Raw genomic sequence first — 20,866 nt, forward strand, 5'->3', positions numbered from 1 at the left:
AGCGGATTCGCTAGCTAAGGTGGGCGCTTTAGAAGGCACTCTTTTTGAAAGGCAAATTGCTTATAATGAATTTCTCCACATTCCTCGTCAGTATACGCTCGTAAGTTGGCAGCGCATGTGGAGTGGAGATGAGTTCGGTCGTTGGTTACACACGATTATCCCTAAGGTCTCGACGAGGGCATGGTTCAAGGGATTGAATGTAGGTCGTGAATTCATTCGCGTGATATCTCGGCTTATGTCCAATCACTACAACCTAAACGCGCATCTCTATCGCATTGGACTCGCAGCAAACAATCTTTGTGATTGTGGCGATGGCTACCACGACATCGAGCATGTTGTCTGGTCGTGTATCCGGTTCCATGCTGCTCGCTCTCAGCTCTCTAGAGCACTGAGAGCACAAGGCAGACAATCGGATATCCCCGTCCGGGATATCTTAGGTAGCCGTGATCCTGATCTTCTGCTTCATCTATACCTGTTCCTCAGAAACGCCGATGTCAACGATTAATGATGTTTCCTTCGTTGTGTCCCCGTTTCATATCCCTCCTATCCGATCGATAAACTTTTACTTAGTCGCGGCAATACATACACACACTCTTTACAGACACACGGGCCAAAGGTTGTGCAGTCCACTGATCATTCAACAAGAGCCAAAGGTTGTACCGCTCATGACAACTCTACACGAGCTGATGTTTGCGCCGGCTAGTGACCATTCTATCCTGGATTCCTCGAGTCGAGAAGACGCACCACGCTAGATATGGGGTACATACTAGGGGGGCGTTGCTGATTAATGGTCAGCTGTATCCCAATAGTACGTGTGTCGGGCACACGTACAGAGCATTGGAGACAGCAACATCCCAATTACGAAAACACTTGTAATACTAACCTCGAGCCAACCGCGAGTAATCGGTTACATATTACTAATATAGATAATAAGAAAAATTGTATTGAACTCCCGGCCCCGTGAGGCTAACGCCATATGAGCCTTTATAAAAATATATATTTTGGAAAAAAAAAAAACAAGAAATGAGCCAGTGTGTGGGGCACAATGGGCATCCCCCTGAGGCATCATGGGCACCCCACGGGGCATAAAGATCACCCTAATTAACAAATGCTTCAAAGATGTGTTTAAGTACAACAAACACATACACACATGCGCATTTCTTCTTGCGTTAATAAATAAAAAATGTGTTGCATTGCTCCGAAATGTTTGTTTTATTTTGGTATTTCAACAATGATATGTTTATGACATGCTCAACTTACTTCATCAACACAAAAAAAAAAATCAATTCAACGTCAACAACGGCTTCAAATTAGCTTCAACAAAAAATTTATTCAATAAAAGAAGAAATAACTACAAAACGGACAAGGTGTAGTGATAAAGGGGTTTTTTGAAAAAAAAAAAAGAAAAGTTCAGCACGGCAACTGCATCAATCCGTTTTTCGCTGTTGCCGCATTAGCAGCTTGCATGTATGCCATTCTAAATAGCTCGCTGATTTCATTAAGGGTAACGCCTTTACCTGTATTAGCCTTCAGGTCGATGACGATTCAGGTGTGGTGCAAGAAATGCTCGAACCAGGCATTAAATTCGTAGAATCGAAGCTCCATATACCAAATATGGTCCACCAGCTCTTGTTCTTCGACAGGGGTGAAAACAGTTTTAAAAGAACCAATACGGCTCACCTCCTGCCCCGACACTGCCGCTTCGTATTTTCTCACATACCGAGCTAGCGTCTGCCGCGGAATACCATGGTAATTGGCGGCTCGTTTCGTTGATGTTCCGTCTCTCCTTATAGAGGTCAAAGCATCCTGCAGGGCCGTTTTTGACCAATTCTGTCTTCCGGATTTCCTTTTGTATGTTCACGCACCATCACTATGAACAAGCACTGACGAGGTAAACAAAAATACTGACAAGATCAACAGAGTGAAATTTAAGGTTAGTTTCGGCGATAGAAGGTGCTCTTTTCACCCCACCTAGAGGTGCTCATTTCGCCCTTAGTCAACTAGTTGGAGTTAAAGTGTGTTTTTACTCTAATTATAGTATAAAATCAAAAATGAAATGAAGGTGAAACTTGAGGTACGATGTATACATTATGTTGCAGTGCTAGCATAATAGATTTAGATCTTTAAACGGTCGTAAAACCTTATTTGGTAGTACTCCAAATTTGTAAATTTTTCATCTTATGAGAACCAGGTTCAATTTTTAAATATTTTTCCGTGTTTTACAAGGACCAATAACTTTTTTCAATGAAAAATAAATTCTTTAGTTCCTTAGTAAGAGTTTCGCATAACACGTATTATCACTATTACCGTAGTTTTGTAAAAACGAGGGGTGCTCATTTCGCCCCGTGTGCTCATTATGCCCCTAATCCCCCTAAATGACAGATGTGCGAACCTACAAAATAAAATAAAAACGGGTGACTGTTAGCACCACACGGAGGTGATTCCGGGAAGTTTTCGATCAAGGTAGTATAAGCGGTTGCATCCAAGACATAACCGCATTGTTGACGTAGGACTACGCAATAATTTTATTTAATTTGCTTCTCTATCTCCTCGATGATAATGATTATGATGATAATGATGGCTCACCTCATAGCCCTATGAAGGTTTGAGCAGGACGATTTATCTTATAGATAATATTTATGTTTAAATACATCAAGAAACCAGCATTATTAAAAAAATCAAAGTGAAGTGAGCTTGTTACAGGCATAAATTTATATTAATAGAACATTATAGGTATGCATAAATTGTGAAATAAACAAAACAATGTTCCTATTCGTATTGACATTGACATAATAATAATCTAAGCTTCAGGCCTAAAGTTTTTTTCCCAAGGCATGTCATGAAAATTTCCTACTCGGGAAGAGCCTTGACTAATTGGTAAATTGAACCCAATATCTCAAAGATTCTACTTAGAATATAAAAGAGATCTGCTTCAATTCAGAAATAATCAACATAACGATCTGATTAAAGATATTATACGACGAATCTGAATGAGCTATTTCACACTCAGTTTCCACTTCAGACCTCCCATAAAAAAATTTCATTGGGAGTCAGTTTTTTACCAGTGTTGATTATTAACATTAGTACAGGCCCATCAAATGTGCGCTAGGCTCAAACTTTCGTTGCCAACACTAGTGTTTTTTTAAATCTAAAATTCAATAAAATAAAACATCATCATTATCATCTGACGGCGCCAGTGGTTGTATGGTTAGCGTAACAGCCTCACAATCCGATCGGCCTGGGTTCAATCCCAGCTGGCGTCGTTGGGATTTTCTGAGGCGAAAAATCTCTGGTTACGTCTTCCTTCGGAGCGGAAGTAAAAGAAGTTGGCCCGGCTCATGAGTTGTTGAGTCTGATAGGTAGGAACAGGTGGAGTCGCCTCCCTGATGTCGGTGATTGGCACTAAAGTGGCGGAAATAGGCCGACGAAAAATAAGCGAAGATAAAAAAAAAAAAAAATCATTATCATCATTAGGAACATGGCAGTTTGAGATACCTTTGAGTAATTTTTCCAATTTCAAATAATTTTGAACATAAATAAATTATTTGACAAAAAAATACGAAAACCTGTTCTAAAAACATATTTTACGTGGGAAATACACATTTTCTTAAGCTCTGCAATTGTTGCCGCTTACTTTTTTTTCTCTGGGTATCGAATTGAAAAAAATGTATTCATTTGTATAAGGTCTGCGACCCACTATATAAACTTCGTCCCGTCCAAAATTATTGTTTTGGTATGAATTCTTTAGAACAAATTTCTAAACATTTCCTCATCATAACATTGTTCTAAACATTTCCTCATCATAACATTGTTCTATTGGTTACATATTACTAACATAGATAATAAGAAAAATTGTCAAAGTATTGAACTCCCGGCCCCGTGAGGCTAACGCCATATGAGCCTTTATAAAAATATATATTTTGGAAAAAAAAAATAACATTGTTCTATGAGCAGAATACAACATATACAACAAAATGAAGACGGTTCAAAAGGGACCTTTTATTCTTCGAATTTTGCGATTAGCAACACATTTGGCTTTCTTAATTTGGCCATTTTAAGGTGTTCACAATCCATGAATAGGATAAACAAATATTCTTCTAGAGGGAAAAACCGTGTACTGTCGGCAGTAAATCGATAGCTAACTGTATTGGGACTCACGCATACCAGTTCGTGATATCTTATCACGAAGAACTAATGGTTTTATTTAGCCAGCCACACTGCTCCAAATCCACATTTGTCTATATCCCTTCCCCGTCTTTATAAATAAGCAACACCCGTTGGGATCAGTTCACTACAGGGGAGGCGATCTGGCGTAGTGGTAACATCCATGCCTCTCACGCTGAAGGTCACGAGTTCAATTCTCACTCCCGACATTCTTCCAAAAATGGAAGTACAAGTGATGAACCAACCAAATGAGTTGAAAATTACTATAATACAGATAAAAAAAAAAAAAAGTTCACTACAGAATCCACATGAACTTCACAAGGGAGCACTCACGGTCATCAGATATCTTATCTTTATCACCCGGCGATATAATTATTACGAAACATCACAGGCAGTGTTTCAGACGAGGATAAAATCGCCGAGACAAGCTAACTATTTAAACTAAAGTTTAAGCATGCACTGTAAACTATCATCTTATCGTATTCAGTCTAATTCAATAAATTAAATAAAAATGTCACAGGAGGGTTGTGTCTGAGACACGACAGCATAGTTGACGTAAGATTCCATTAGGCTTTCTGTTGATTTTGGATATGTTTGATGAATATCATCGTTAAAGTTATTTATAATGATTTAGTGACCTCCTGAAATGGCCGTTTTGTTTGGTTGTTGGGAATTGTTTGTTCACTTCACCAGTGTTTACCGAGTGATGATGACCAAAAGATGGTGAACAATCGTTGAATGATGCGAATCGGATAAAAGATACCGAAGTGGAACGAGATATGATGAAAACCGCCCTCTGTGATCCTAGACGAGATGCATCCTATGTAATGTGTGGATGAAATAAAGAAAAAAACTCACCAATGTAATATAAGGCAATTACCAATACCGAACACAATCATCATTTTTTCTCATCACTAAAAACATGTTACTTAAATATAGAGAAAACATATTTGAAATGGAAAAGGTATTTTCCTTTAAAATTTTCACTTTCTGAGTGTGTATTCAACCCAATGTGAATTTTAATTAGACTGACAACACCTAATACTATATGTAGAGCAATCACTTTTTCTAATATTTCTTAACTTTTCCAATTTTTCTCGCCGTATGAACTTTCCTTGGATGAAGATGAACACAACAAAACAGACAGCTTAAACCAAACGACCCAGACCCAGTTTAAAACTTTTGTTCTCGCTTGTCGTTATGCAGACCGGAATATGTTTCCCTAAAACGTACTTTTAAACTGAGAAGCCTAGGAAAATCGTCATTTCAGATACTAGAGGTGAATGAACTCGAGAACGGATCGAGAACTATGTAAACATGAGATGTGCAATAATTTCAGAGGAAAATGTAAAATACAATGATCATTTGACAGTCCTATGCATCATCTCATCATAAAAGGACGTTCATCAAATTTATTTGTAACGAAGAACATAATCGATTACAAAAAATTCGATGCATTCTAAAATAATATTCGGAGTGGTAAACAAGTGGATTGCATAATATAATTGCATAGTTCTACGTCTAAGATATGTGGTCGTGTCCTAGGTACAACCCCTTACATTTTTTTTTCAATATAAAAAATTGTTATGGAGTGCCGAAATCGATTGACGCAAAAATGTCATCAATCCATCTTGGCTGAGCAATAAGCGTTTGAAATTGGACAATTTTCACGATGTGCTCGATTTTCGATTTTTAATTTGTACCCCAATATGTTCTCGAAAGACGTAATCCTACGTCAAAAGGCGACTATTCGATTAGTATTTTATGAGTACGGTTTTTTCCCCATTTATTTATTAATTATTTCAATGTATTGAGTATTATTGGAAGAATTAGATTCACGGGTTGTCTCCAAAGTCGAATAGTTATTGTCACACATATCGTGATGGAAGAATTTGGTTCGATTCTAGTTCGGGTCGAAGATTTTTAGCCAGCAGAAATTGCTGCAATTTTGTGTCTGATTTACACGTATCTTTGTGGTTGTCATCCAAAAATGCCTGGAATGTGGTTTTCCAGGTAAAACACACTACTGTTCGGATTGTGACTTTGGCGCTTACATTCACTAACCCGTACGAAAGTCATCGTGTACATAATTCTGTTGAGTGCACCGGAGTGTATAATATACAGGGTCTTTCAGATTAAACGTGACGATAATATTCGGCCACTCGTTCAGTCTGATCGGATGGTTTTTAGTGACAGAACGTGTATTTTTAGTGAAATCGTATAACTCGAGCAATCGAAGCCTTAATGAAACGTTGTCCTCTTATGGTAACAATTCCAACATTTCTCGTCGTCGATTACTTCTTCTGGGGGTACGTGAAGGACCGTTGCTATGTTAATAAGCCACAAAAATTGGAGGAATTTAAAAAAGAAATAACTCGAATTTTCAACAACATCGAAGTCGTAATGTTAGAGTTGTGCATGGAGAATTTTGTTCACCCTTTCAAACGCGTTATCGAAAAAAGGGGTGGTCACATCGAAAATGTCCTAAAATAAGCCTAATTTTTGTTTTTTAAAAATAAAAATCGGTTCACTTTTACAAAAGTTACTAACATTTGTTGCGTGAGCGTATAATCTGAAAGACTCTGTACCAGTCTTCCATGTTTCACAAAAAACACTGCGTCCGGAATAAACATGTCCACGCTGCTGTTCATAGTTTTGTGTTTGAGTACAAACATGATTTTTTCGTACCTATGTTAGAAAATGTGACATGTTTGTATTCGTGGTATGTTTGGACATATGATGTTTAATCCCAATGTTTCACATGATGTTCGAACATGGTGTACAGTTTCTCTTGCATTTTCACCCCAAGCACCGGCAGTGCGTAGAGTAGAAGAAGCGAATCGGACACCACACCACCACCACTCAACGCGTGGTGTGTTGGTATGTTGACATGGAAAAAATGCTTTCCTTTCATGACAATGGGTGCTTCGTCTAAAATATTGGGCAAATAAAATAAAACTCCTTTTCTGTTCTGAACAAAATAAACATCGATTGATATGAGAGTTTTTCACATTTGATATCATTATTTAGTCTATCAATTTATATATTGGATTCATGTAACATTCGCTATTATTAGCTATTTGAACAAGTACTAAAATTGAATTATTCAGCAGTGACATGTTAGGCGTGATGCTAACCACTCGACCACGGGAGCAACAATTTTGGCTGGATCTTTGAATACAAATGGCCAATACTGCTTGTTCGCGACGATCGCGACCCGAGCTATAAAACGAGCGAAGAGGAGAAGAAAGGATGATGCAATCGCATGCACACATAGCATATGTAGTGCAGTGTGAGTGAAGCTTTTAGTTTTTTTCCTTCATTCAGTTTGTGATAACATCGAGAAATTAATGGTGTGTTTTAGCCGCTGAAATTTCTCTGCTGGCTCTGCTGTGTGCCGCTGAAGGTTGCATCTAAAACTAATTTTTGGGCATTTATTTTTTTGGTCAGGATTTGTACGACGTCGCCCGCTATGCAGTCGGCTCCCCAGACTTTAATTGCCAACATGCACGCAAAAAAATAGAAAGCTTCTTTCTATTCAGAGAATGTTTTCTTTGAACGAAACCAAGGATTATTTAATCAGACTTGCAAAATGTGCAATGAACGATCTATAAACGTTTACTTAGTCGCGGCAATACATACACACACTCTTTACAGATACACGGGCCGAAGGTTGTGCAGTCCACTGATGATTCCACAAGAGCCAAAGGTTGTACCGCTCATGACAACTCTACACGAGCTGATGATTGCGCCGGCTAGTGACCATTCTATCCTGGATTCCTCGAGTCGAAAAAGACGCACCACGCTAGATATGGGGTGCAGACTAGGGGGTCGTTGCTGATTAACGGTCAGCTGCATCCCAATAGGAAGTATCCCATGTCGGGCACACGTACAGAGCACTGAAGACTGCAACATCCCAATTATGAGAACACTTGTAATACTAACCTCGAGCCAACCGCGAGTAATCGGTTACATATTACTAACATAGTTGTAAGCAAACAATGTCAAAATATTGAACTCCCGGCCCCGTTAGGCTGACGCCATATGAGCCTTAATAAAAATATATATTTTGGTGCATGAACTTATAGCCTCTTAGTTCGTGCAATTTTTGAAATGCGAACTAAATTTCAAGTTCGTTTCTGTGAAAAAGTATTCTAAGAAGAAATGTTTTGGGGGATGAATAATTTCTTTCCGTGTATGAAAAGAAACGAAACGAAAGCAATGAATACTGCGACATCGGGTGATATGTTTGTACATGATGTTCTTGAATTATAAACATCGTGTTTGTTTTCACATGTTTATGTTTGTGTATCATTGTTCGTGTTTGGGATAGACATTCAACACTAGCGAAAATCATGTTCGAATTCAAACAAAAACATGGAATTTTCACATCGCGTGGACATGTGTAAGTGTTTTTCGGAAGGCTGCTCTGTACTTTCACCAAACTATCCATTATTTGAAATAACATAATCTTATGAAAGGATTTGTCACAACATGCCTGTTGAAGTTTCACATCAGTGTTTCATTTTCTCGGGATGATAACGGCAAAATCAATGTAATTGATCTTGTTGATTCATCCTTGATTACCCTCTATTATGTGACCACTTTATTGATATTGTTTATTTTCGTGCAAAACAAAAAAGAATGAAAAATGTTCCAACGCTTCTAAACGACTAAAGCCAAATAAAACTAGGGCTTGATGTTGTCCAAAGCTTTTTGTTTTCCATGAAGTACTCTGCCGCCAACTGATACACATGGCACAAAAAACCAGCGACTTGAATACAGATTGAAAGAAAAACAAAAGCGCCACTCGAGCGCTAACTTTCAACTGCCACAAGAAAAACAAACACCACTTTTATCCGGTTTGTCACAAGTGATTAGCATGATGCTCGTTGTCGTTCGCCGTCGTTTGACTTTGGTTCGAGATTGGTGGTTAAGCTTGCGATCACTTCAAAATAATTGAAATGTTTACTAGAAATATCTGTTGGGAATAAACTGGAGTTGCTGCAGAATATAGTTGAACAGAAGGTACAAATGCAATTATGTTCATGTGTTGTAGATTATTCCACTCTATCGAAACGCGAGAATTGTACTGTCTATCTTGTGCATTTCAGCGTTGAGTTCTATTTCGACTTACGTAAAAAAATTAGAAAATGTTTGAAACTGTGGCGCAGGTTATGTGCATTTTGTTTTTATTACTCCAATGGTACTAACGCTCCTAAAGGAATTCCGCCGCCTCAAAGTAGTATTACTTGTATCATTGGGAGAAGGGAGTTCTATATCAAATAGCACGGCATAGAAGTGATCTGAGTGGCAAGCTCGAGAATACGCGGATACCACAGTGTACCAAAATCTCCCGGCATGATATACGTGACGCTAATCACACGGCCACGGGAGCCGTGTAATACATCAGTGATGGAACGTTAAACGCCAGAAATTGAAAAAAAAACGCATAAATTTCAAAACCATCCCAATTATTGCGAATGTCCGCTCCATAAATCACCCTATCAAACTAATCCATCGATAAAATGCTTCTCGAGAAGCGCTCGCTGTGCCCGTAATAATCCCACGAAGGTCGTTAAATTGATTGTGATTAGAACCAATAAATCCTAATATTTTCATCATATGTCTCTTTTTTTTTGCGGGAGGGAAAAGAACCCACAAAATGAGCCCCTACTCACGGCAGTGACAGTGGAAAGGTCCGTGCAACAGAAAAAGACAGCCCCCGTAACAAACGGAACCTACATCACGAAAATGCTGTGTGATGATAATTTATTTCCATAACCCGTGAACTCCGGGGCAGGCCTAACCCCGAGACCAGCCCATAACGTGTTTCGGGTTTTTTTTTATTTGTGCGAACACAGCTCCGGCTGTCAACTGTTCCAAATGGAAAAAGACGGAAAATCGATCTAGATAATTGGAACTTCTTTCGCCTGAGGTTAATTTGTTGCTTTTCAGGACGGTGAATTCCTTTTTCCTTGGGTTCCTTGTTAGTAAAGAGAAAAGAAAAAAATACACAGAGAAGCAAGATAAACAAACTGATCACAAACATTTCCGCTTCGGGTTTTTCTTTTCTAACATAAATACATCGCATTGACTACCTACCGCTTTCTTGCTTTTTTTTTTGCAGAATCAACGATAAATTATTCGAAACGCACAAGCTCAAGTCGGTGCAGGGTGAGAATAATTTGTACAACGTGTCCATCAGTGGCAGCATACCAAAGACGGATCTGGACAGTCCCACCACGATTGAATGCTTCCTAATGGTGCCGGAGACCAACTACACCAAGAAACGTTCGACGATTTATTACGGTAAGCGCCAGACATCACGGAAAGCTTGTTATTGTAAACGGTTTTTTCTGCGTTATTTTGCTTCGTGTTTACTTTTTTTCACTCTCTCTTGTCCAGTGCCACCGTTTTTAGCGTTGATTTGTTGTTGTTTTCGGCATGTCTGTTTATTTCCGCCCGATGCACTGTGTGTGTGTGGGAAGATTAGTGTTGGGCGCGAACAAATGAAAAGGATGGGTTCGCAATGGAAAGCTGGGCTTTGGGTTTCCACTGTGTATATGTGTGTTTTCAAATGGACTCATCAAATAACTCACAGACCCACTTGGGCTTTTTTTAAAATAATTCTGGAACCGTCAGCAAACACAATCTCGAAATTGTTCATCGTTTACACATTCGCGAATCACTCCACTGGCCAGGGATGCCAGGTGCCTTTTTTCGAACAAGGTTCTTCAAGTTGGAGAAGCGACTGCGAGCTTGTCATAAATATTTTTTTTAATCAATCATAAAACATAAAAAACATTAATCATAAAACATGAAAAGTCAAAAAGTTTTTATGTTTGAAATTTTATTATATGTGTTTTTGACTGATACTAGTTCTACCTGGTTCAATGAGTCATATTAATCTATTTTGAATCTTACCTTTCCTAATATCATTCTCTCTTCGCACTCTCTCCCCTTTCCACTTCGGATGGAGTTAAATTGATAGCACAAAATCCAATTATGTCTGTGATGATTATAGTATCATAAAAATTCTCATCAATCGGGAAAGAACAACGGATGGAACCTATCAAACTGCAATTTTGCAGGAAATACAAAGGCGAAAATTTTGAGCAATGTTTGTAAAGTGACAGTAGATTTTCCCAAACATTAAAAAAACTGTTTTTGGTACTTTTTTTTAAATCTATTGGATAAATTTAAATACTTTTTTTTTATCAAAACAACAATTGAACTTTGTGTATAACTTTGACCAGTTTTCAAAACTGCCTCTTGACTTTCAAAGAGAATATCCTCCCAAGAAATATTCATAACCACGAAAGGGCGATTTCGGTGCAATCAAAATATTATATTTCTTCAGTAGAATATTCCACTGGAACGTTTCAAGAATCTAATCAAAGCTAGTTAATTAGGTTTATTTTTTATTGAATGTGATGGGAACATTTCGCAAGTCTAGTATAAATTTGAAACAAATATTGTTCCAATATTTTTTTTTATAAAACTTCCAATATTTCCAATTTATTTTCCAATATTTCCATTTATTTTCGTATCATTTATGGCGTTGTTTTGATGGAAGATATTTTCTCCTTCCTTAAACCCGTTTTATATCACGCTTGATATTTCTTCCACTAATCGTATATAGATAAGGTTTAAAATCTGTACAAATAATATTTTAAACCTATCTCTAAAATTCTGTATGTTTTCTCATCGTGCATTAATTTATATCGGAAATACAATTATAAAAAGTATGTGGTTTTCGCGGTTTTTTTCAACGAGAAAATAAATTAATATGATTAATCTGATATCACAGCTTTATTAGGTATATATTACTTGACAAACAAAAAAATATATTGGTGTCAATTGGACTGTGACCTGAATAGTCGCAACAGGTTTGTTGAACCCTTGCAGCCAAAACCATGTAAACTGGTGGAAGTTCTACAAATTTTTCTAGTGGACCAATTTCAACCAATGATTATTACGTAATCTTGGATATATTTTCTGTCATCGTAAGTAGGATTTTTTCAAAATATTGATTTTTTACGAAATGGCGACATTTTTTGTAAAAAAAAATGCTTTTTTGCCTCTGAAATCGAGACGAAAACACTCACCAAAATTTTATTTTTCAAAAAATCTAAAAAATCCTGCATACGATAACATACGATAAAAACTATTTCATCAAAAACGGATGAACCGTTCCGGAGATAGAACTCCCACCAGGTTGCAAAACTTGATTTCGAGAAAAACGCGTTTTAAATTCTGGATCCGCGCTCCTTACGCAAAGGCATGGGTCCACTAATTGGCTTGTAACTTTGGAACGGAGCATCGGGAATACCTGGAATAAAAACTACAGTAAAGTAGACATCCCAGAGAACATTTTAGGCCAGATATATATTATTATATTTTCATGTGCCATGCGCCATTCTGCCATTTCCTGGTTGACCTCGGTGCTGAAAACATGCACTATAACCATATTCAGTTTCATAGTGATAGAATAATAGAAATCGTTCATCAAAAAGATTGGAGGAATCAGGTATGATTTTTTTAAACAAGAACCAGCGAAAATTTTGGCCAGTTTATTCAGACCGAATTGAATCAGCATCCTAGCATCGCCAGTAGCCTGAAATCTATTTGAAGGATCCGTTAACTTTCCGGCTAAAGAAAGCCTTTAACGTTGAAACAGTGTTCAGTTTATGGCACAGCATCAAATTAAGACCAGTGAACTTAATCCTCTTCAACAGTTACGAAAATCGTTACATTATGCAATTTAATATCCCTGTAATGGTGCACATTAGTTTACTTGTTCGACAAGTGTGACAAGCGACCTTGTATATCGTGGTTCACGTCATGTGGCTATTGATGATGATCTTCTTTTATTGAATGCGTTCTTCAACTGATGCAAAAAGGTGAAAAGGTTCTATCGTAGTTAAATTATAACCATAACTTGTTAAACATAGTTCTACGTTAGAAAACCCATCTAGTTTGATAGATTATAATGTTTAACCAAATCTAGTACACGATCAAATTGTGTAGTTATTTACATATATAGTCGAAACATTAAATTTTGCAAACAAATGAAATAATTGTTTCAACCATAATTGAGTTTTGATGAACACTATAACACTATCTCCATTATACTATTATTCAATAAATTTATATAAGAACTATATACCTTGCAAGCTATACTTAGGTGTTCTTGTAGAAAGATTAAGTTTATATAGTAAAATTTTTCTAAAGTTGTTTTTTACTGAAATTTTTTGAAACAGAATATATCGCCGACTCAATTAATTTTATAAGATTTCTTCAAGTCGTCTTCACCAAGTCGCCCTAACATAAATCTCCGTCTTCGCAGATCATTTAATTCATTGTTCTTGTGACGAAAATATAACCGGACCAACTGATTTCAGAAAAGGAACAAGTCCATGCCAAATCAGCCGAAAAAAGCAAATTTTGACGCGACCCTCTTCGATGTTATTGAAACTTGGTACATGTGATGGGAGCTACCTAAAATCACTATTCCAATTATCATATGACTAATTTATATTACAACTCATTTTTATGAAATAGCGTGTTCAAAATCATTGATCTTCCTTTCAAAAAATCGAAACTCAAAATTCAGATGACTGATTGAGATATGATATTTGACAAAGTTGTTGGAAAATTAATGAGCTATTTAGGAAGAATTACATTTCAAATACACTGTTGATTAATCTTACTCAAAAATTGAATCAAATATTAAAAACATTTATATTTGAAAACTGTGAACACTTTAAAATGACCCAATAATAAAAAGTATTATCTGCTACTAAACTACCATGTGTCCCCACATAACAATTAAATCACTTCAAACCAATGGAGACGCCGTTTTTTACACGCTAATGACAACCTCAAAGGCGGAATCGGATGACTATTTGCATCGAATTGTGACTGGATTCGAAAATGCACTACAACATTATAAAGCAAAACAAAATTGAGGTGTAAGTCCGGCTATGTCTTAACTTCAATGAATAATAGTAAAATAGTAAAAATATTACTTTACTGAAGGTTTGTTCTGATATATTTCCATCAGAGTAATCATATATTTTTTGTTTTATTTAAAAACATCATATCTTTTCAATGTTATCTGATGAAAGTCTACTACATCTTTCACTGCAAACTTATCCTGCTTTCGGAAAAACTTGCTCACATGGTACCGAAGTCGCCAGAATACATAATATTTTCAAAAAAAAAAATGGTAGTGCCGCGGAGAGATAGATTTCCTTTCATTCCCCCAAAGCAAAGGGTCGCTTATTCTCAGCAAATGTGGTTGCGCTAAATATTTATCTACAATAGATATGGCAGAAGCTTTTGGCTCTTGTGAGGAACGAAGATTGCCAACCAATGCATCAAACTCCTCCCATACAGATGACCGCGCTTCATCACCAACGATTTGTGGTAGTTTAGTAGGCGTGTATTCTATGGATGTCATTTTTGGCGTCCTTATCAACGAATGGTGTGCATAATTGTAGCTTCTGTTATCCCCAAAACCTTGCTGCTTGATGCGAGGATCTAGCAGTATTGGTTAGGCTTGTTAGGTTTGGTTAGATTTAGTGGTTTGATTTGTAAATCGCTCAATTCATTACAGAGCTTTTTTTATGATCACTAGGACTGATTTCTCTTAATCCATATAATGTTGATCATGTCGAACTAGCAGTCGGAAGAGTATAGCAGTTTTTGATAACGACACAGTTTTCCCCCCGTTTTATATTCCAAACATTTTTAACATGTTTCGAATGGCATGTTTTCATGATTACCTGTATTATAATAGTCAAATAATTTCATGCGATATCCATATGTGGGAGTTGCATGAAAAAGGTAATTGGCCATCTTGGAGTTGGATTTATCATAAATAACTGTGCTCTACTAGTCAAACCGTTTCATCTGATACCCATAGGTCCTATCATCTGATAGGGTCTTGACGAAATTTGTTGTCTACCATTTTGTAACGGTCATCGCCATCTTGGATTTCCATTTTACATGAGTAACTGTGTCCTACTAGTCAAGTCATTTCAATAGATACCCATATTGATGAGGTTTTGAAAAAAATACATATTCTGCCATTTTGGAGTGGAGGCCATGTTGGATTTGCATTTTTCATAAATATCTGTGTTCTACTAGTCAAGCCCTTTCATTTGGTACCCATATTGATGAGGTTTTGGCAAAATATGTAGTCTGTTATTTTATAACGGTAGCCATCTTGGATTTCCATTTTACACTTAGCTATAAGCTAAATCTACATTTGAATCACATTCTTTGTAGAGTCCAAACATGCCTGTCACGACAGAGTCTTATCACTTAGTGTTTCCTAATAGATGAATACACCCAGGATTTTTTTACGCGGGAGATACGTACCTCGTAAAAAAAACCGCGTAAAAAAACGACGTTAATTGGAAAATTCGCGTAAAAAACCCGCGTTAATTGGAAAATCCGCGTTAATTGGCGGCTCAAATGAGCGGCTCGTGAGCGCTCGCCCATCTCTAAGCCGAACCCATGATGCATGGATGCATGGATGATGTTTTTCATGGATGCTGTTTTGAAAAAAAAACACATTGTTAAAATTTCCCTGTGTTGAAAAAAAAAATGTATCGCATTAGCGTCTGTGATGAATCATAAATTCAGCAGAACTGGCATTTCTGTTGCTCTTGAATGTTGTCATTAAATTCCTGAGTGAATTGGAGTAATTCAGCAGAAATTGCCGTATGGAATAATGTGATTTAACCTATTGCTCATAATGGCAGTGTGTAATTGTTCAGTTCTTTGTTCACTGTTTTGAGCGGCAAAATATTTACACGCTAATCTAGTATAAAATACACCGTACGACCATTTACCTAGCGTCTAAAAAGAAAACACATTATTATGTTTGCAGTAATTGCTTGTTGAAACACTGTTTTGACCGTAATACTTTGAAACGAAGGGTGTTCTTGCCATATGATATCAGAATGAAAAAAAGCCAGCCAAAAATGGTTGAATCATCCACCAATGTTTCGTTTCTTCTTCTAAACAGTACTTTATCTTATGAAATGTAAACATGACTTGGTATTTATCTTCCCAACAAAAAGATCTATATTTGACACCGAAGGAACGTCAAAGCACAAGTGGGTGGCGCCGTGTTTGTCCTGTGCCTTGGTCTGTTTTTGGATAATGCATAGCACAGTAGCTTAATAAATAAACTTGCTTCGCCGGAAGACTGCCGCGGATTTTTGGCCCTCCGGTTGTGTTCCCGGCTGGAAGTGAAGACAAGATTGATGCGTTATTTCAATTTGCTGTGCATGATATCTGTTTCTGGTGTAGCGAAACTGTTGTTATTCTTGTTGCTGAGATTTTGTCAGTTGGAAATTTTATTAATTGCTTTTGTGCGCCCCATCTCCAGCGCTCCATCAATTAACCAATCAATCTTCTGGAGCTCTCCCTATCCGGTAATATTCGCCTCCCGTCGTTTTTGCATGCCTGCTTGCGCGAAGTAGACTTTATGTAACAACCAGCCAGGGGGCCATTCATTGGTTGAATTTATTTCCGAGAATTTTTACAGCGCTACAATTTAATAGCGAAAATACATCATAACCATTTTTGTTGAATCACTTGCCCTGTGATCAATGACCTGCAGCCTATTTTCCGGGAATTCGAGAGCCCTCTTTTATGACTGACAGGAAAATATGGAATAATGGAAAAATCCTTCGGAAGTATGTCTATTCATTTCTGGAACCATACTTCAAGAGCGTCCCTGTCTTTTGATATCAAATTGCTATCTCCTTGTTTCCATTGTTTCCCACCATTCAATGGAGGCTCCTTTCTACTTCTTTTTCATTCTCCAACCGAGCTTAGTGGGTGATTAATTCCACAGAAGCAGAATTTCAGAGTCGAATAATGTAAAGTAGGAATACATTACACAAGGCAAGCGAATAGCGAGCTTGTTTTTAATTAGCATGTTTTTTGCCGATTCTCCACTCATTTTCTTTTCTATTTTTCCACTGTTACCGCGAGCGAATTCCCCGCCGCGATTACAATGGTGGGGGCATCATATTTCTTGTCCAACGGAACGTTGTTTGCGCGTGTAAGCAACATAGAGTGGGTGCAACCATGTTGAACAGAACGTCCGAATTAACACTAGACGCGAGAGTCATTCCGGAGAGCCTTCCGAAAACAAAGAATGTGGCAGAGATAGAATTGGGCGAGTGGGAGGGTAGCGCCCATTTGACCCAGCCTTGGCACCGCCATTAATTTTCGGTTTCCTTTTGTTGATAATAGGGCGAAATGGATTTCTGTGGGTCTCAGTTCGTGTCGAGTATAACCATTAACGACTGGTTCACATCGGCACTGGGTCGCATTAAAATAGATAAACATTGATTTTTTTTATTTGTATCACTTTGTTTGATCGCATGGAAGAGGTGTGTACCATCAACGTTTGCTACCTAAACATTACTCAATTAAAAACTGGCCATTTCGGTGAAGGCAAACTAGAATTCAACAAAACATAGGAGGGAATTAAGACGTGGCTGTCGTGGTTGTCTCGTTCTATTCTGATCGGATAATGTGACATTTTTGCTAAACATCATTTTGCTAGTCATCAGTTTTTTCTCATTTTTTTTTTTATTATGATGTTTAGTTGTATTCATAATATGAATGTTATATAGTTGTAACGTGATTTAGAAATAACAAAATTAATCTCTGTCGAGGCAGTTTCCGACAAAATGGTCTGATTTATTTCTGCAACATTTTCAATGACGAAAACCGATTCGTAGACGATAGCTGTTGGTTGGATGCATTGAATGGAGTGCTGGAGGCGAGTGTCTCAGATAAGGAAAATGGGATGAAAGCAATCCATTATTTTCGCATCAAAATCAAAACTTTAAAATATGCCTCGGATTGCCCAATGTGGGTAAAATATGCATCGTTCTTCGAAGATGAAAAATAAGAGATCGACTCTCCTCTCTTCAACATTGTTTCGACTAGGACTACTTTCGCATTCGCCGTCAACATAATGCGTTGAAAGCGAGGATGACTGATGAACTATTCTAGTCAGAGATTATTCTAATTGACGTGACTAATGAATATAAATCGGCCTCTTCATTCAACCTGACTTCAATCCACACTTTTACTCCCCATAACATAAATCTTTTTACCCGCTTTACTTTTTTTATCTTATTTTTACGTGAAACGAAAAATTAATTTCTGATGCAAAAAAGTAGTTACACCATTCATGGCCGGTTTATTGTCTACCAACCGTGAACTCAAACCAACGGACTTAGACAGTTACCAGGTACGCTATAAAAGTCCTCGCGTTAGTATTAGAAAATAGTGTGCAGTTTGGGAGGAATTTCAAACAAAATATCAGTTCACATTGTCCCGAGTTCAATTTTGTGGAAAAAACATACACAAAAAGATTTTTTTTTTATAAATTCGTTTATTTTTACAGGCTCAATTACATAAGTTTAAAGGAGCCGAAATCTTAAATATATTTTTAAAACTATATATATGAACAATTTTCTTAAATCTATGGTTAGTAATGTGGGAAACCGATTACTCGCGGCGGACTCGAGATTAAAAGGGTGACATATTTTTCTCAGGAAAAGGATGGGGTATAGGGAAATTATTACAATGTTGATAATCACACACACTCAATTCTTAAATCTATTCGTACTTCTGTTGTGAATTTACATTTCATTCTCCTGTTTATAGCAAGCGGACCAATTACTCACAAAGGAAGAAATGGAGGGTATAAGGATATAAGGATAAACACACACGAACATCGATAGATTTAAGGAAAACATATATTTGGGACATGTAATCAAGGTCTAACCGAGCCAACACATCTCTCACCGGCACATTGGGCTGCCTTCCTCTAGCCCGGAGGGAGTTCTCTAAATTCGATCTGGCAACAAGATACACCTCACACGACCAAACAACGTGTCGTGGTAACCTCGGCCACAAACGCAGATATTGCTGCCGGCCAGATTGAAACGAAAGAGTAGCGCGTCTAACGAACAGTGATTGGACATGAGTCGGGAGAAGGTGCGAATAAAGTCCCGACTCAAGTCCAGACTTTTGAACCATGGTTTGAGGCTAACCTTAGGGATAATCGAGTGAAGCCACCGGCCCAATTCATCTTCGTTCCATTTGCGTTGCCAGTTAGCGATGGTATTTTTACGGACTAAAGAGTAAAATTCATTGAAGGCGATTTGACGCTGATAAATATCGCCTTCAATCGCACCTACCTTTGCTAATGAGTCAGCCCTCTCATTACCCGGAATTGAGCAATGAGAAGGGACCCACACAAAGGTAATGACATAACAGCGTCTGAATAAAGCACTCAAAATTTTTCGTATTCTCTCAAGGAAGTACGGCGAGTGCTTTTCCGGCCTCACTGAGCGGATAGCTTCGACTAAGACTATCCGTTACAATGTAATAGTGTTCAACAGGTCGTGAGGCGACGCTGTCCAGCGCCCAATGAATTGCTGCCAATTCAGCAATATACACTGAGCAAGGATTCTGAAGACTGTGTGAGGTGCTAAAAAATTCGTTGAACACTCCAAATCCTGTGGACTCGTTTATAGTGGACCCATCAGTAAAGTACAAATTATCACAATTGATACCCCCATACTTTTCATCGAAGATCGTTGGAGCGATCCTCGATCGTTGGTAATCTGAATATCCATGGATATCTTGCTTCATGGACAGATCAAAATGCACAGAGGAATTGATGTAGTCAGGGAAACAAACACGGTTGGGAATATACGAAGAAGGATCAACCTGCATGGAGATGAATTCATGATATGAACTCATGAATCCGGAGTGAAAATTTAGCTCGATCAGCTGCTCAAAATTTGTGATCACCAATGGGTTCATGACCTTACACCGGATGAAGAACCGAAGAGATAATAAATTGTAGCGTTCTTTTAGTGGGAGTAGGCCTGCCAAAACCTCGAGACTCATGGTATGCGTTGAGGGCATACATCCCAACGCAATACGGAGACAAAGATACTGAATTCGCTCGAGTTTAATTAAGTGTGTTTTGGCAGCTGATTGAAAACAGAAACTGCCATACTCCATCACTGAGAGAATAGTTGTTCTATACAACATTATAAGATCTTCGGGATGGGCTCCCCACCAGGTGCCGGTAATTGTACGGAGAAAATTTATTCTTTGTTGGCATTTTTTACTCAGATACCTAATATGGGCCCCCAAGTACATTTGGAGTCGAACCAGACCCCAAGATACTTGAATGACATAGCATGAGTGATCGGTTTACCCAAAAGTTGAAGCTTTGGTTTTGCTGGTCTATGCTTCCTAGAAAAAACCACCATCTCTGTTTTCTCCGTGGAGAATTCGATCCCTAGCCCAATGGCCCAGGTTGAAAAATTGTTCAAAGTATCTTGTAAGGGTTCTTGTAGGTCGGATTCTGTTGATCCTACGACAGAGACCACTCCATCATCTGCAAGTTGTCGTAGGCTGCAATTTTGTGTAAGGCAATTGTCGATGTCGCTTACATAGAAGTTGTACAATAGGGGGCTTAAACATGAGCCCTGGGGGAGGCCCATGTAAGAGACCCGACTTACTGCCGAATCTCCGTGAGAAAAGTTCAAATGCTTCTCACAAAGCAAGTTATATAACATATTATTCAATAGAGGCGGCAGACCCCGAGAGTGTAATTTGTCTGACAAAACCT

At 37.9% G+C, this 20,866-nt stretch overlaps 1 protein-coding gene across 2 annotated transcripts in view; it reads left to right on the forward strand.

Annotated features, from left to right (window-relative positions):
• The window catches only part of LOC129765190 (uncharacterized), a 281,230-nt gene that overhangs the window by 207,433 nt on the left and 52,931 nt on the right, over nucleotides 1-20,866 (forward strand). For both annotated transcript variants that reach the window (XM_055765197.1, XM_055765198.1), the window contains exon 5: nucleotides 10,295-10,476. In XM_055765197.1, coding sequence (XP_055621172.1) covers nucleotides 10,295-10,476 — 182 coding nt within the window. The remainder of the gene's footprint in view (nucleotides 1-10,294; nucleotides 10,477-20,866) is intronic.

The sequence above is a fragment of the Toxorhynchites rutilus genome, chromosome 2, assembly GCF_029784135.1.
Source record: "Toxorhynchites rutilus septentrionalis strain SRP chromosome 2, ASM2978413v1, whole genome shotgun sequence".
NCBI classification, from domain to species: Eukaryota; Metazoa; Arthropoda; class Insecta; order Diptera; family Culicidae; genus Toxorhynchites; species Toxorhynchites rutilus.